We start from the raw sequence: 18,464 nt of genomic DNA on the forward strand, positions 1-18,464 counted from the left end.
TCGTATAGATTGGCCTGCCCATTTCCCCCAATCTAAATCCCATCGAACAAATATGGGACGCTCTGGGGAGACACCTAGCGGCACGTCCACACCCACCAGAAAATGTTCACCAGCTGAAGATGGTGCTGACAGAGGAGTGGATGATGTTAATGCACTTATCAACAACATTGTTCTAAGTATGGACAGGTGGTGCAAAGCCTGCATTGACATTAGTGGTGGCCATATCTCCTACTGAGGACCACCTCTTCCCTTTGTTCCATCTTTGGCAGTGACGCATCTGTACCATGGCAGCCAGTGTTATGTTGCCATTTTTGAATAAAGTCCCTCTGTACCGTTTTGTTTCCGTTATTGTGTCGGTGTTGTTTCCTTCATCATTTCTGTACCTCATGAGGTTCCTTTGGTATGCTTTTTACATATACAGGCCACTCCTATGAGAAGCTACAGGTAAAAACCTGACTGGTCCTTAAATTTTGCACACCAGTGTACTAATATGCTACTGATCCCGATTCAAACTTATGTTCAACGACTTGGGGTTACAACTTGTACTTTTTATGATGGCTGTTAGTGATGTGTGAGTGGGAAAGGGAAGGAATAGAAGGGGAAGGTTGATGTTAAAGCAGATGTGCAGTATCAGCTTTTTGTTTGGATGATTTAGGAATTCCCTACTTGAATGAGATGACAACTTACAGCTTAATAAGGATTATGATGTGCATCTTTAGCATAAACATGGCCTTCCCTAGAAATGCACCCTCCAATGAGGATGGACTCATCCTGTCAGTAATTTTAGTCAGGACAAGTCGATCCTCATTTACAAGTCCAATTTAGCAATTTGTTACATTCAATTTACACATATTGAATAAAACCTGTGCACGGTTTATAGGAGTTCACCTAGTTTTACTTTAGGAGGACAATAGTTTTTAATAGGGTCTCACTTATGTGAATTTTCTATAAACCAAATTACGTGAATTCTCACTTAACCAGGGATACCAGGAACTTATCCCTCACATACTTTGAGACCCTACTGTATATGAATTTAAAATGTGCTGGTCGTATCAGCTTTCCAGATGAATATTTGCCATATTTTTACACCACAGGAATTTAAATAGCAAAGAAGTGGAATTAGACGACCTAGACTTATATACTAGGATAGCAGAAACCAAGAGTATGAATAGTGTGTGGGGGGCTGCAATTAATAAATACTTATAAAACTAACATTGTCAGGTTTTTTTTTGTTTTTTTTTTTTTATAATTATAAAATCAATTTTGTTGTTTGTTAGTGAATTTATACCAGGATGACCACAAGGTCAGAAGAGTTCACAAGACAGAGGGAATACAAGAATCAACAATACAGAAAAAAATGTAGCAATGGCTTTCTGAATTTAGTTCAAAAAAAAGTTTAATTGGCTGGGAAGAATGATGTAGTAGATTTATGTGGGCAAAAGTTACAACGGAAAGATAAGTGACGGAATTTGTCTGTGCATAAGGTCCAAGCTAAAAAAAAAAAAGATGAAACAAGAAGCGTAACCATCTGCTAGCTGGCTAACAAGGGCTCATATTTATTACTTAGTTATGCAAAAATTAAGTTATTTGTGAAGTTACACTGTCTTATTATGTGTAAAAAAGATGCTGTCCCTGTGCTTACCTTCAACAATAACAACAAAGATTCATACACAAGAATACACCTCTTTACTAATCTTAAGCCTTTCTTGGCATAAGCTTATTACCAAGATAACTGATGGATGAATAATGAGCAAGCCAGTTGAATATTTGAAGGTGAAAATGCTAGGTCAGAAAAATATGGCATGAGAAATATACAGAATGGCTTTCTCTACATCCAACAAATTATGCTTTCTTTATTACTTTTGGAATTATTCATCTGCCTGAGCAGTTACAACTCTGAACAAATTGAAAATCTGCCCTACCATGAAACCCATGGTCACTTCCCAAAGAAGTCAGAAGCAGGTGGGAGAAGTGACACTAAAACTACTCTAACTATCCAAAGAGCAGTAGTCAGATCAATTAATGATCTGTTTCACAAGTTTGCTCTACTGCCTCTCGAATGGCCATTGTTTCTGCTGCATACCATTCCTACGGAATAATTCTACCCCCCCCTTACAAACCAGTCCAAACATCAACCGAGCAGCATCGTTCACATTCAATTACATATTCATCACACTAGCTTTGTTCATTTATTCCTGCCACTTCTATTCTTTGGACTAACTTTCTACTCTATGCATTTTCTAAAATTCAAGTGCAATGTCAGCAAATTCTTTTGGCTTCATAATCCAAAACCCATTCAAGGTAATAGGGAAAAATTAAAGATCTGAGTGGATAACACATATGTGGTTTGACATGTATAGGATACATGTTACTTTCCTTAAGAATTTCTTTACTAAGATGAACACAAGAACATTATTCAGAAAAAATATTTTCCCTTAATTATCTTTTCAACAACAGGAGTGAGAAATTTTAAAACTTGTTGTGGCATATGTATCTATTGTCATAACATTTTTCTCTTGACTGGAATGATCAAGAAAAATATAGGAAGTCCTTTTTATTCATCATCCCATTGTTTGCCATTTCATTAAATTCATTGCCACTTGTCTATTGCATGCACACTATGGTTCATGATAGCTCACATTGAATTATACTGCTGTCAAATCAGTTTTCTTTGTGTATTTATTGAGAAATTTCTCAATTTCTTATAATTTTCAATGCAACCTTAGTGTTACTTTCAATTACTTAAATTTTCGGTTATTTTTAACTTCTAGTTAAAAATCTAAAAATATCTTCATATGTTCTTACAATTATTAATAAAGTTTATGTAAGTGTTGCATAATTATAACATCAAAATGACTAGCAATGGCAATGGAAAATTTGTGTTAGAAAAGAAAACAGTTAAAAACAATTCAGAGTGAAAGTTGAACATTTGCAAGTTTGATGTCAGTGGCCATGCTGCCCACCAACCATTATCTATACTATCAACTTCAGTGAGATCTGCTTGCAAATATAATAATAATAAAAGCAACAGTATTTATATGTGCTGCACTAAAATGTTACTTCCACGGGTGTCAGCAAAGTAAGAAGAACAAGAATGAATGTTATGGAAAGAATGGAAAACTTTTAGCTACCCAGATTAAGAATATGAATCAACATATACCCATTAGTATGAGGATAATTATGGACAAGAGACAGTTTACATATGCACATAAAACAAAAATTTAACAAAAGTGCAAATTAAGCTTTTAATGCTAGTTACGGATAGTTTTATCACTTTAAATGCATTTCTTTTTACAAAAATACTATACAAAGAGAAAGAAAAGCAAATAAAACAACCAAAAATCAGTTCTTTAAGAAAAATGAGGCTGCAGTAGCCAAGTCTGTGAAGAAAAACTGGTTATATTTTTTTTTTGTTTGTTTATAGCTTACATTACATGAAGTTAATACTAAGGAGAAAAACAGTTGATGACTCAAGAACACAAATGTGAGGGGAGTGCAAGTTTATATGAAGTGAAGAGATGATTAAGCCAACAACTGCTTTTCTATTTAATAAAATTTTTATACTTTATTAAAAGTGATAAATGTAATCTTAAAAAGCATCTGCTTTTTATGCATATAAATAAAATAATTATTTTTTCTGCCTTTGGAACATATCTTTTGCACAATACATGTCCCATACAAGTTAATAAGGAATCTGATTAGCTCAGTTGTTTCTCATTTTTTTTCATTCGTCATAGTTCTAGGAATGTAACTACAATGAGGACTACCTATAAATAAAATCTTTTTACTGTCCTAGTAATGTGTATATAAGCAATTTTTTCCCAAGTAAATATCTTGAAGAGATTCAATATAATCACCTATTAAGTCAATATAATAATAACATAAATAATCTATTCCTGGACAACAATAAGGTCTTTGATTATTTTGTTAGATTGAAATCTTTTTTTTACGGAGTGTGCCTTATTTTTAAGAACCCAATTAATTTTTTAAATTCTACCAAAACCATGAAATCAATATTACGTTATTATATTTAACAGTTAGAAGATTAATACCACCCATGTAATTATGCTTTCACACAAGATTAAAAGAATCATTCTTAAGAATTTCAGTTAATTCTTAACTCAAATTCTTAAGTTAGATTTAAGAAAATACAGTTTTCATGTGGTAAGTTTTAAATTATATTGATTGGGATTGAGGCTACATGTGGCTGTATATTTCTGAAGCTCTTCATTGCAGGCTAGTTTTTGAAATAATTTTGAAGTTTTTTTATGCAGCCAGAAAGCCTATAGTGTCCTATTGATGAGTTATCAAATGTTATCCTGTAGAGACAGGGAGGTCATAATCCCACTTTATAAAGCAACTGTAAGACCACATTTGGAATAATGAGTTCAAGTATGGAGACCTCATATGAAAAAAAAAAAAAAAAGACATTTAGCTTCTTGAAAGGGTCCAAAGATGGGCAATTCAAAAGGTGAGATCGACAGGACAACTATATGAGAAAAGACTTCAATTATGTGGGCTACAGATCTTGGCAACTAGGCACATCAGGATTAGTAAAATGAATGAAGGTGGAATTCTCACTGTTATAAAGAATTTCAGAACTAGGGACCATAAATTCAAATTACAGGGGTTTAAGTTTTGATTAGATTGTAGGAACAAGTTGCCCTCACAGGTAGTTGAGGCTGACAGTTTGAATAAATTCAAAGGTCAACTGGATAGTTACATGTGTGAGGAGGGAAGCATATAATTTGTATTTTTTTTATTTACTTGTTTTTTTTTGTTTTGTTTTTTTTTGCCAGTGCAGCAAAAGCCCGTGGTTGCCTTGCACTATACAGCGAATACTATTACTCTTACTGGTAAGTCACATACAACTTTTTGACCCAATTGGTCCAAATATCAACCCCTTAAATGAGGTGTAAAAATGACAGTAAAAAGTTAAAGAAATAGACATTATTAGAAGGAACAGACAAAAATGGTTCTTAAAGTGAAATAAAATAACTTTCAGCCACTGTTTTGAACATTCCTTTGAATAAATTTTTTTCCTCCTGAAAAAGAATCCACAGTCTTAGACTACAAACCTTTTACAAGGTTAAAATGGCAATATTTTTGAATAAGTTTTTATTGCATTCTGTTATTAGACCAGATTTTGGTTCTGAAAATTTATACTTGGAATAACAATGATATTAGAAACTTGCAGAAAGCAAACCCTGGTCTGATGACAGAATCCAATAATTCAGAAATACCATTTTAATTAATATTCACTGAATGTGTTAAAAATTTTAATTTTTATTCTAAATTACCAAAAAATCTAGTTTGATTAAAAATTATCACCTGAAAAATGTATTTTTTTAAAACTAATACACTCTTAAGATTTTACAGATACTTACAAAATCCATTTAAGGCTACGATGAAGTTCGGGATCTACAACTTCAATGTCATCAAGTGTAATGGGCTTGTTCAGGAGCATTTTATAAAACGGTAAAGTAAAACCACCATCAATATAATGACCATGAAAGACTGCTAATCCAATTACTCGACCCACAAAATGAAAATAGGATAAGTGTTCCTAAGAAAATAATTAGGAAACTCAATATAGATACAACCATAACAACTAAAATAAAAAAAAAAAGGAAAAGGGCACAGCTTAATTGATTGCAACACAGAATTAAGGAAATCAAAAAACACAACTAAAAGAGATAAAATTCATAAAAAAAAAAAAGAAAGAAATCAACAGCACAAGATAAAATCATTTTAAGAAAATACTATTTTACTTCAATTCTTAATCAGCAATATACTCTCTACCACATGGCAAGTTCATGATATACAGAACTCAACCACATCTCCATCTCTTCCTGTTGATACCCCTTTCCTTCAGTTCACAATTCATAATACTGATGTAATGTGCCATCTTACAATGTCTGTTTCAAATTACACGAATATTTATTTGATATCTTTTCTGACATTACAACCATGAACCCCATGTAGCACTGCCAAATTATACTCTCTCACTATCATCATTTCAGTTTATGGTTGTCTGTGAGCATGTGATATTTTATTTGTTATACATTTTGTGTAAAAATCTGTATACAATTCCTAAATATGAATATTCTTACTATCCTTACTGCAAACAGGGAGTGCAAAATAACAGCATTTAAAAAAAAAAAAAAACACACCAGAAAGCATAAAATACTTAAATAAAAATGGAAGTTTTAGAGGTTTTGTGAAAACAGTTTCTGATATGGATCCATACATTGAAAGAAGCTGCTCCTTCAAAAGAAAATTTATGACACTATAGAACTATTTAGAGAGAGAGAAAAAAGCAAGCTAGGCAATCAACCTTACATTTATTCTTTAAAGAAATTGGTCCAATACAATTCCCTGCTTCCACCCACCTCCTCTAACTAAAACATTAGCCATTTAAAATGAAACAGTATTGTGTGTGCATGTTTTATTTCAATAAGTTTTTATTTAATAACCTTGAGTTTTAATATGTTTATTACCAATCACAGCATAATATGCATTGATAAAAATAAGTTTGAAAATGTGGCAAGTATTGACAATTTTCAGCACTTATGGAACTTATCCTTCCCTGTTATATGAAAATGCATATGCTGCAATTCACATTTCTAATATATGCCATTTTTTTTGGAACACGTCATGTGTTATAACAAGGTGAGCTGTATTCAAACGAAAAATTATATATATTAAGTTATTGTGATAGCAGTTTGAAAACATAATGAACTGTAGTTTTCTGATTTCACTTTAACAGCAGGTGGCACAGAACATAACACTGTTGATATGAATTAACCCGTTGGAGTGCAAGAAATAAACTCAAATTTCTTAAGAGAAAAGGAAATCAACTTTAACTAACAGTGAATAAAGAGTTCTGTAATTTTCTTGTGATAATTCTCTCTTAAAGAGGGACTTCAGAATGTGAAGGAATAAATGGGTTTCCTCTGAAGGCTTTAAATTTTTCCATAAAACTACTCTTATTTTTTTCTTTTTAAAGAAAACCATTCCTTTAGTGTGAGGAACAGATTTTTGTATTATGTGATGCTGCTAATATACCAATTAGCCAAAATATTATGACCACCTAGCAATTATGATGTCCTCCATGTGCAGCCAAAACAGCTTGTACCCGGCAAGGCATCGACGCTATAAGATTTCTAAATGTGTCTTGTGGTATCTGGTACCAACACATAACCAGCAGATACTTTAACTCCTGTAAGGTCCATGGTTGAGACACACCGCAGATGGGAGTTGCAGTTCCAATACAAACCACAGATGCTCGATGGGATTGATGCCTCGGGAATTTGAAGACCAGGGCAATACCTGGAAGTCTTCCTCACGTTCCACGAACCAGTCTTGAACAATCTGGGCAGTGTAGCATGGTTCATTATACTGCTGAAAGACAGCACTGCCAGAGGGGAAGACCGTTGCCATGAAAGGGTGTACCTGGTCAGCAATGTTTAAGTAGGTGGTAGATGTCAGAGTGCCTGGCACATGGATGACTGGACCCAGGGTATCCCAGCAGAACATCGCCCAAAGCATGACACAACCACCACCGGCTTGTTTTCGTCCCACAGTGCATCTAGGCGTGGCACCTCCGTAGCCAGGTGGGCAGGAGCAGCAGTGCGTAGCACACGCTTCTTGATTAGACTGGGGTTTGAGCCCGTAACCACCAAATACGGAGGATGCGGAAAAGTCAGGGAATGACCACTGCATATCCCCGGAGCAATATGGTCTTAGTTGCTAATGCTCCTAAAAACCAAATAACAAACAAACAGCATCCAGGTGCCATCACTTCCACAGGTAAATGACGCAAATGTACCTGGCTGTCCACACGGTGCAACAGGAAATGTGATTCACTGGACCAGATGACCTTCTTCCAATCGCTCAATTCCAGTTTTGATGCTCACGTACCCATTGTAGGCGCTGTTGCTGGTGAACCATGGTTACTGGTTCTCGGCATTTTCAGCAGGGTTCTATGTACTGCGTATTGTGACACATTAGTCCCGTCACCATCATTCCGATTACCAGTGAGTTGCGCCACAGTCGCCCTTCTGTTTCCACTTATGATCCGTGAGAGCCTTCGCTCACCTTGAGCATCAATGAGCTGTGGTCATTGAAAACCTTGCTGGCAGTTCGTGGGTTCCCCCTCCTCGGACCACTTTTGGTAGGTACTAGCCATGATTGACCATGAGCACCCCACCAGCCTTGCCGTTTCAGATATGATCTGACCTAATCGTCTGGTTATTACAATTTGGCCTTTGTCAAACTCTCTTAAGTCCGCTGCCTTTCCCATCTGAAGAACAAGAGTAACACTGATTAATGTAGCTCAGTATCAGGTGTTTTTTATACAGTGTCCCGACCAGCGCACGCACCATAGTTCACCTGCAGTTGTTTCGATTTGCACAATGACTCACTGGTAACAATGTTTTGGCTCATTGGTGTATATGTGCACAAAGAATACGATTTCTAGACAAGAAGGTAAAAGTACTGTTTGAAACAAGTTTTAATTAGTAAGCATACTGTACAGAATCTCTCATCCACAGAGAACTGTAATGCCAAGATGAAAGAGATCAATATAACAATAATAAATGAATAAAATGGTTGAACTGCTATAGTAGTAGTAGTGTACAATGGCCTGTGATGAAAGAAAGCAAGTGTATGAGCTTATGCAGCATCAGCCAAAAAAAAAAAATTATATATATATATATATATAACAAAACAATCTCCTCTAAATATTTGTCCAGTTCCTCCTTAAATTTATTTAACCTATCAACTTCCACAACGACAGAAGGAAGTTTGTTCCAGCAATTAACCACCCGCTGGCTAAAGGCAAATTTCCGCACATCTACTCTACATCTGTCCCTCCTCAATTTCAATTTATGCCCCCTTAGGTTCGTAATCTGAACAAGTGGAAGAATCCCATCAGAATTCAGCATGCTCAACCCATTCAAGACCTTCATTCAATAGCAGGTCACAAAGTCTAGAACTGCATATTTTGTGATAATTCTTTTCCTCTCGATTATTTCTCTGAATAATTTATCCCATAATGATTTCTAAAACTGGAAATTCCTATAAATATATATATAGACATGTCTATATATATTTGAATAGTGTTTAAAATAGTACAGCATACATCAGAGGCAGCAAAAAGCATATTCTCTACATGATGCTTGAAATATAACCATATAAATAAGAATAAGAGTTAAAATAAAATAATGCCAGCAGTATGGTAAGACAAGAGCGAAAATAATCAAAATTAAACCTAAATCAAACGGGGGGGGGGGGAGAAGGGTAACAAGAGTAAAATATTGCAGCAGAAACTCTCTAAAATAATTTAGAAAATCTAAATGAAAGAATAATAATTCATTGAATTTTGAAGGCCAATTAAATAGAAATTTAGCGTACCCCCTCTGATGGATACCAGGTCCAAATTTATGTGAAATATCACCAACAGAGGTGTTAACCACTACAATAAAATAAAACAAAAATAAAACAAAAATAGACTGACCATTATGCCCCATCTCAACAGAGGACCACAAGGCCAATAATGGTCAGGGAATCGCTGCATTTTGATCGCTGGACAAATTGCCGCAAAGGAGAATCGATCGAAAGATCAGCCCGCCATCCGATCCTCAGATCAAACCACCAATGCAGAAGATTTGAACAGCGGTGGTCCTGATGCAGCAAAAATTAAAAAATAGAACAGCTACGAGCATTCCAGTGCAAAGCCACACTACTGACAAAGTAATCTTAACCAGATTATATAGACGAATAATGAACTATGGATGGGGTACCGCTAAATTTCTATTTAATTGGCCTTCAAAATTCAATGAATTATTATTCTTTCATTTAGATTTTCTAAATTATTTTAGAGAGTTTCTGCTGCAATATTTTACTCTTGTTACCCTTCTCTTTCCCCCCCACCCCAGTTTGATTTAGGTTTAATTTTGATTATTTTCACTCTTGTCTTACCATACTGCAGGCATTATTTTATTTTAACTCTTATTCTTATTTATATGGTTATATATATGTCTTCCGTTTCATTCTGTGCTATGTAATAATTCACCATAATGAATCCAGAGCACACAGGTCTCTTTAACTATATAACTTACAAATATGTATTTATATTACAAGTATTTTGTCAAATCTTATGCAAAATGTGCAGGTCAAAAAAATCATATCAATACAATATTTTTTCTCATTTCTTGCATTATGTAATAAATTACATGTCCTGATGTGTTATATTTCTATTCCATATGAGTTAACTATGAGTTTCAATTTTAATATTCCAAGAAAACAGTTTTAGTAATCATCATTATGAAATTTTTATTCGGCCTACAGTTAAACATAGGTTGCTAAGCCTACCCCACTGACATAAATCATGCTTGCTAAACATTATTTATAAATATCAAGAGAAGAAGATTGCTTCTCTTTGGAGAGAAGTTGATTAAAAAGAAAAAGTCTGAGCAAAATATATCATATTATGAAGACTTCCAGTAAAGAATTAGTACACCATTTGGGTGGAGCAAAGAGGACCTCAGCAAGCCTATCATGCCTTAGAAGAAATAAGATTAACATGATAAAACAGGAGCACTTATATTGTCATTCAGCTATTTGTGTATAAATAGTATGTATTAGCTCACCAGACAGGCGCCTCCGTAGCCAGGTGGGAAGGAGCAGCAGTGCGTAGCACACGCTTCTTGATTAGACCGGGGTTCGAGCCCGTCACCACCAAATACGGAGGATGCGGAAAGGTCAGGGAATGACCACCGCATATCCCGGAGCAATATGGCCTTAGTTGCTAATGCTCCTAAAAAAAAACCAAAAAAAAAAAAAAAAAAAAAGCTCACCAGAGGAAGAGCATTATTAAAATCAAATTTTTGATAAATAAAACTATAATTTTGTTTACAAATATATGAAAGCAAATTAAATAAGAAAGAAATCAGAGAACAACAAACTTATCTTGGAAGCTACTAGGCTTTACATACCAACTAAGAAATATTGTTCAAGGTTTAGGCCAAAATGGATGTCAGATGAACTAATGAGGCATATGGCAGAGAAGAAAAATGCATGGGATACTTACAAATTAACACATGACACAGAAGCCTATGATAGATACAAGTTGATATGCAACCAAGTTACAAAGGAGGTTAGGCAGGCGAAGGCAGATTACGAGAAATCCTTGGCAAGGGATGCAAAGAAAAACAGCAAAGAGTTCTTTACTTATGTAAACTCTAGAAGGAAGGGGATGAATCAGATTGGTCCACTTGATATTGATGGGTCAACTGTTGATGATCCTGCTCAGGTAGCTAACAAACTAAATGAATATTTTGCATCGACATTCACACATGAGGAGTTATTCAGCAAGGGGAATGCCAGAGGTGTATTCAACTCTAGCAGTAAGCTACAGAATCTTGAAATAACTGGGAGTAAAGTGGAGGAGAAACTGTTGAAGATAAACACAAGAAAGGCACCCGGGGTGGATGGGATCTATCCAGTTATATTAAAGGAGGCAGCAAAGGAAGTAAGCAAACCCTTAGCCATAATTATGAGAGCTTCCTTGGACTCAGGGGAGGTACCCATAGACTGGAAATGTGCAAATGTGACCCCAATTCACAAAGGAGGATCAGAGGCTGACACAAGTAATTATAGACCTGTGAGCTTAACTTCTGTTCCAGGAAAATTAATGGAGGCACTGATTAAAGAAGCACTGCAGGATCATTTAGACAAGACTTCAGTTATAGCTCAGACACAGCATGGTTTTGTTAAGGGGACGTCTTGCCTAACCAACTTGATTGGATACTATGATGCAGTCACAAAAGAACTGGATGCAGGGAATAACTTTGATATTATATACTTGGATCTTAGAAAGGCTTTTGATACCGTTGCACATGGAAGACTGCTACACAAATTGGAGCAGTGTGACATTGGAGGCAAATTGCTGCTATGGATAAAGGGGTGGTTGAGGGGGAGAAGACAGAGAGTGGTAATCAATGGACACTGCTCATCGTGGACTAATGTAATTAGTGGAGTCCCTCAGGGCTCAGTGTTGGGTCCATTATTGTTTTCTGTATTTATAAATGATATTGATGATGGTATATCAAGCTTAATGTCCAAGTTTGCAGATGATACAAAGGTTGGCAGGGTTGTCAAGGACACTACTGACACTATGCTGCTGCAACAGGATCTGGAAAGGTTGAGCAGATGGGCTGAGAGGTGGCAAATGAAGTTTAACATTGACAAATGTAAAGTACTACACATGGGAAACAGCAACACCAGAGCAAAGTATCAACTCTGTGGTACTACACTGACAGTGGTAGAGAATGAAAGGGACTTGGGGGTGGTTGTGCAGGCAGATATGAAGTTCTCTGAGCAGTGCAGACGGGCTGCAAGAGTACCTCATGGAGTATTGTCAATGATATACAGGAATTTTTCCAGCAGGGATAAGGAGGTGATTATTCCATTGTATAAGGCAATGGTCAGGCCACATCTAGAGTACTGTATACAGGTCTGGAGGCCTCATTTCAAGAAGGATGTAGAGCTGCTGGAACGAGTACAGAGAAGGGCAACAAGATTAGTGAATGGAACAAAGGGGTGCTCTTACGAAGAAAGGCTTAAGTTTTGCAAATTACAGTGTCTGGAGACTAGGCACCAGCGAGGTGATCTGATAGAGGTGTATAAAGCCTTGAATGGTTTAAGCATGCTCAATGCTGATGGGATTCTTCCTCTAGCTCAGAAAAATCACCTGAGAGGGCATAAATTCAAATTGAGGAAAGACAGATGTAGGATAGACGTGCGGAAATTTGCCTTTAGCCAGCGGGTGGTTGGTTGGTGGAACAGACTTCCATCCCTTGTGGTGGAGGTTGATAGCCTAAATAAGTTTAAGGCTCGGCTGGACAGGTATTTTGAACGAACAGAGGGGTGAAGTGGAAGTGGTTTTTTTTTTTTTTTTTTTTTGGCTGATGCTGCATAAGCTTGCTTTCTTGCATCAAATGCCTCTACTAATGCTAATGCTAAAAAGAGAGATTAGAGAGGCTCCCCATTACTTGACTGAAGCAGCAAAATCACAGAAACAGTAGCAGTGTCAGATGAGTTGACCAGGTACTTTGCAATGGAACTTACAAGGTATGGCAATAACATTCCTAGATTGGTGCAATAAAAATAACACAAATTAAGGAACTCAAAAATGGTTTTATTTTTATTCAAAGTAATTTCCATCTGATTGAATACACTTATTATACTGTTCCAACAGTTTCGGAAAATAGGCAGCGAAGGCATCCAAAGAGATGATGTTCAGTTCAACGGTTACGTTTTTCTTTTTTCCTGCTGATGCTAGATCAGGAAAATAGGGTGGATGGTTGATCTGTACAATGTCATGTTTTATCAGAAGTGTCTTCACAACAAGTGCAGAAATGCACTTCAATAGTCTTTAAAGTACCTGTACGTAGAATGCAGCTTCCGCCCCCCCCCCTTCAAGTACAAATTCCTTGTGAATCACATCCTGTTTGTCGAAAAACATGATCAACATAGTCTTAATCCTGGACTTCTGTAAACAAATCTCTCTGGTCCTTGGTTTTATCAAAATTAAATTGATAATATTATAAAATATTAAATTTATAATACCTTCAAGAAACTAAGCAAAAGCACAAATTAGAATACTAACTTCTATATCCAAACTGCTTATCCATCTGTCCACAGATTAAAGGAAGAAACATCTGTTCTCTGCTAGGCGTTTCTTCCCCCCCATTTGGTCATTTTAATGCTAAACTAATAAAACTGATATTTTGCACTTGGTTGCATTTTTTTTTTTTTTTTTTTTTGGTGCATTGACTACATAGGTCATAAGGCAACAGTTCATATGATGTATTGCACTTCAGAAGTGCTGCTCAGTAAAGGGTTTATGCTGTTCCTTTTAACCTGATTTCTGCTTCAATGGATTAGCTGGGTGGTTGTTTACTTCCTCAGAGGATGTAATACAAATTAATTGTTTTGAGGATGGTGAAAACATCTGTTAAATCATTCAACAGGTCTACTAGGGCAATGATATATACTCTACAGTACTAATATTTGTACAATGAAATTGTTACACTTAGATAAAATACAGTCAGTCCTCGTATAGCACGATAGTTGTGTTCCTAGAAACCCTCGTGCAATATAAACAACAGGCCCTATAGGCAAAATAGGGTTAGGTGCTGACCACCCAAGATTGAACACACATTTGTAACCAAAACATATTTTATTACGACTATTACGTAATAAAATATTGCTAATTCTTTTGCTTCTGTCGTAAGCAAACTTGTTTTTTGTTTGATTTTCTATCCAAACAGATGACAGCCGTTCCATCTCTTCCAATTCTTTGTATCTTAATCTAATGGATTTTAATTACACTTCGAGTTGTTCCTGCTATGAAAGTTGTTTTTATTTTCTCTGCATTCTTTGTAATTCTCGGCATTGCCTCATTTAGGTCTGTAGCACGTGCAATATCACATGGTCTTTCATTTTGCTCAAAGTGTTTCACAATTTCATATTTTTTCTCTATCGACAGAGGCCGACTGGCCATAAGCCTTACCGGGGAAACCCCGGTGGGCCGGAGGCCGATGTGATTTTGGCCATAAACGCTAGTATGAGGCCACTACAAATTTTCCCGGGTAAGAATTTTTGACTCAGTCCACCTCTGTTTATCGATATTGTTTTTCTTTTTCTCTCTGAATCTGTAGTGTCTTCACCAGGATGCTTCCTGCTCACACCTTTTAAGAATTTTACTCATTTTTAGGGAATAAAGCACAATTACAAAATGAAGAGGCAAGCTTGATACACATAAATAAAGCTGCGCACGTGTAGCAACTGAATAAATAACACCATAAAGGCAGAGATACACTATTAACACCTCACATTTTACTAAACCACATTTTGAGGGGTTACTACCATAAAACAATAAAACAATTTCCAGTTGCGTTTCTGCTAGTGGAATCTCTTATAAACTCGTAGTAAATTCGATCTAATTGCATTTTTGATTATACCAATAGCTGGAATTGTGTTGGTTTTTAAGTTATTATGGTGAAATGTGTTTCCCCTTCACTGATATAAAAAACAAATACATATTCAGAATCTTCTTTTCATTCCTATCATGTTGCGTTCCGTTGGGGTGATTCTGCGTTCAACTGCCATTTCTTGTAAACACAAAGGCGAATCGTGTATAAGCGAATTCAGTTCATGTTATATAAGATATCGTTCCCCTATTTATAAATCGTGTATGATTGAATTCGTGTAGTGTAAACACGTGTTATACGAGGACTGACTGTAATGGAGATACGAGGAGCAGTACGAAAGTAATGCCTCTTATTTTTTTCCTCAGAAAATTTAATTCCTACAACTAAGCCTTTCATATCAATCAATCCTCAATCATTATATAATAGCGTAGCTTAATTTAATTTATTATGATACTCACCTTTTTATAATCTGCATTGATGTTGGAATAAATTGGATGATAATTTTAAATTTAAGTTAGCATGAATAAGTTAGGATTTAAAAACAGAATTAAAATGTGGGCAAGGAAGTAGAAGGGCAAGTCTTCGTCCTTGGTTGTCAGTGTTGAAATTTGAAACGATTTTAGTTATACGGTTGGAAACAGAAGGCCAATAGCCATAACAAGTGGCTTTTGTTTTACACATCTTCAGTTGGCAATGGTAGAATGAGAGTAAACGCATGTATTTAAGAAGACTAGGTTCCCATGATGCTCCTGGATACACGTGGGAATCTCAGGTGCATGAGATTCCAGACCGGTGCTATGTTATAGGGTAGTTTGGAATTTAATACTTGAAGAGTGGAATGGCGGCAAAACCATTCTATAACTAGGGCTTCATATTGGAAAATTTTAAAACTGGATTTTAATTTGATAATAGGAATGGCTGAATCTACTAAGGGGGTGTGGTTGTGGGATTGAACATGTGTTGCTAATTCAGTATTGGACTGTCCCGTCCTAAAGCTATTGTAGTGGTAGTAAGCACGTGTGTTTGATGTTTTGGTAGAACTGTATTTTGTGGTGGTGCTACCAATGTAGCAAACGTTACAGTTATCTTGACATTTTATTAAGTAGATGATATTATTCATGTCACTAATGTGGTAATTTTGTGTATCTTTATATGAGTTGAATAATGAACCTAGTTTATTGTAAGATGAGAATGTAAGGGTGATATCAGTACTTTTGAATAAACGGCGGAATTGGTTGGCAAAATTACTATGGTAAGGGAGGATAATACGTGGATTATTATTGGACATGCATTTGGGTGGGTTGTTGATATTATTTTGGACTGTGATAATAGTTTGTTTGATTAATTGAATAGGATATTTCCTAGATATGAATTTACTTGTAAGATATTGTAGTTCATTATTAAGGTCATAATGTGTGGAACTGTATTTTATAGCATTGTAAATTTGATTATAAAGGACTGCTTTTTTTGTGTTGAGGGGGTGATGTGATTCAAAGTGTAAGTATTTGCCCATGTGAGTATTTTTTCTGAAAATTCTTGTTCCCAGTTTTGTATCGCTTCTGTATATAGTGAGGTTTAGGAAATTAATTTGTCCCTTTTCTTTAAATTCCAGGGTATATTTTAATCTATTATGCATGGAATTAAATTTAATGAAAAGATCATTTATTGTGGATTTGTGCCCTATTAAGAGGATATCGTCAGCGTATCGTATAAATAATTTAATATCAGGGGGGTATGGTTGTAATATATGATTTTCTACGGAGGCTAGGTAAATTTCAGATAGGGGGCTGAGATTCCTAATCCCATAGGTAGGCCGTAGGTTTGCTGGTAAATCTGATTAAGAAATCGGAAGTATCTGGCATCTAATAGAAAGGTTGTAAGCTCTAGTATGCTATTAATTGAAAGGGAAGTGCGATTCGATAAGGTTTTGTCGTCTGTTAAGAAATTACGTAATTTTTGTAATGTGGACGGCAAATGTACATTAGTGTACAATGAGACTACATCAAAAGATGCTAGGATGTCATCACTGGTTATTGTGATAGAATTTTGATAGAATAATCAAAAAAGTTCTCTGGAGGGCTACAAGAACAGACAGTGTTCTTGTAGCCCTCCGGAGCAAGAGTAAGCCTATAACTTAAACATTGTAGCCTATAACTCTTAAACATTGGTTGGACAATGACCAACTCTTAAAGTAAGCTTGAGTTGGTCATTGTCCACAAAATGGGTTCCACCGAGTGCATCCAGCAGACTGGAGAGGTGACAGTCAGAAGGTGCAAGATCCGAGCTATGAGAGGAGTGAAGAAGAACAGTGCACCCCAGTTTTGCAATGGCCTCTATCATGTGCAGGCTGCTGTGGGGTTATACAGTGTCATGGAGGAGAAACTCATTCATGTTTATGTCCGGTCGAACTCTACAGATGCGGGCTTCAACCTTTTCAATGTTTCCACACAATACTCTGAGTTGATTGTGGTGCCACGCTCCAAGAAGTCCACAAGCAAGCCCCCACCTTTGTCCCAAAACACTGTGGCCTGTCAACAATGTCACTTTTCCCCACTCTTAAAGTGTCTTATTCAACGTCTAACCATATTCACATCTACAGTATTGTCACCATAAACATTTTTGAGATGCATATGGATTTCGATAGATGTCACTTCTTCCTTGGTAAAAAAATTCAATTGCCACTCTTTGCTTGATACATATCTCTGTAACATCAACCATTTTAAACTATCCATGTGCTGCGCTCACGAGACCAATCACAGCACCATTCAGTATGGTAAAACTAGAGACCTCTAGTGACCACTCAGTGACATGCGAAATGATCTACAGTGCCACATTTGAAAGCAAAAAATTTGGAGTCATTATTTTCGTACTCTTTTTTGTACTCCTGGTGTAGAACCTCATCACATTTACTAGGGTTGAACTGTGGTTGCCACTTTTCTGATCGTCTACATCTTTCTGGAGCAACGCACTTGGGAAATCTTAAGTTAGTTAGTTAGTTATTTGGTTTTTAGGAGCATTAGCAACTAAGGCCATATTGCTCCGGGATATGCGGTGGTCATTCCCTGACCTTTCCGCATCCTCCGTATTTGGTGGTGACGGGCTCGAACCCCGGTCTAATCAAGAAGCATGTGCTATGCACTGCTGCTCCTTCCCACCTGGCTACGGAGGCGCCTAAATCTTAAGTAACCCACTAACATCTCTCTTTAATAAATACTTGAACAGAAAGGAAAATTTTGACTAACCTACTCACTTTTATTTTGTCAGCGAATTCTAATACCAGACTTTCAACAGAATCACATATATCATTAACAAAGGCAGAAACAACAAAGGAAGAATCAACATAATTTAAATCTGTAAAATCCTGCTGATGACATGGAGTTTATTCCACAGCAGTGGCTACTGACTCTGTTTCTTATCATTTAACTAATTGCATATCAACTGTTAATATTTTACCCCTAATTC

General features: G+C 36.1%; 1 protein-coding gene across 1 annotated transcript in view; it reads right to left on the minus strand.

Annotated features, from left to right (window-relative positions):
• Positions 1-18,464, minus strand: part of Smurf (SMAD specific E3 ubiquitin protein ligase) — a 264,916-nt gene that overhangs the window by 68,782 nt on the left and 177,670 nt on the right. Inside the window, exon 13 of the mRNA XM_090386893.1 lies at positions 5,388-5,566. Within this exon, the coding sequence (XP_090243019.1) occupies positions 5,388-5,566 (179 nt within the window). The remainder of the gene's footprint in view (positions 1-5,387; positions 5,567-18,464) is intronic.

Source organism: Mastigoproctus giganteus, chromosome 12 (genome assembly GCF_048544385.1).
Source record: "Mastigoproctus giganteus isolate SK-2022 chromosome 12, ASM4854438v1, whole genome shotgun sequence".
Lineage (NCBI taxonomy): Eukaryota > Metazoa > Arthropoda > Arachnida > Uropygi > Thelyphonidae > Mastigoproctus > Mastigoproctus giganteus.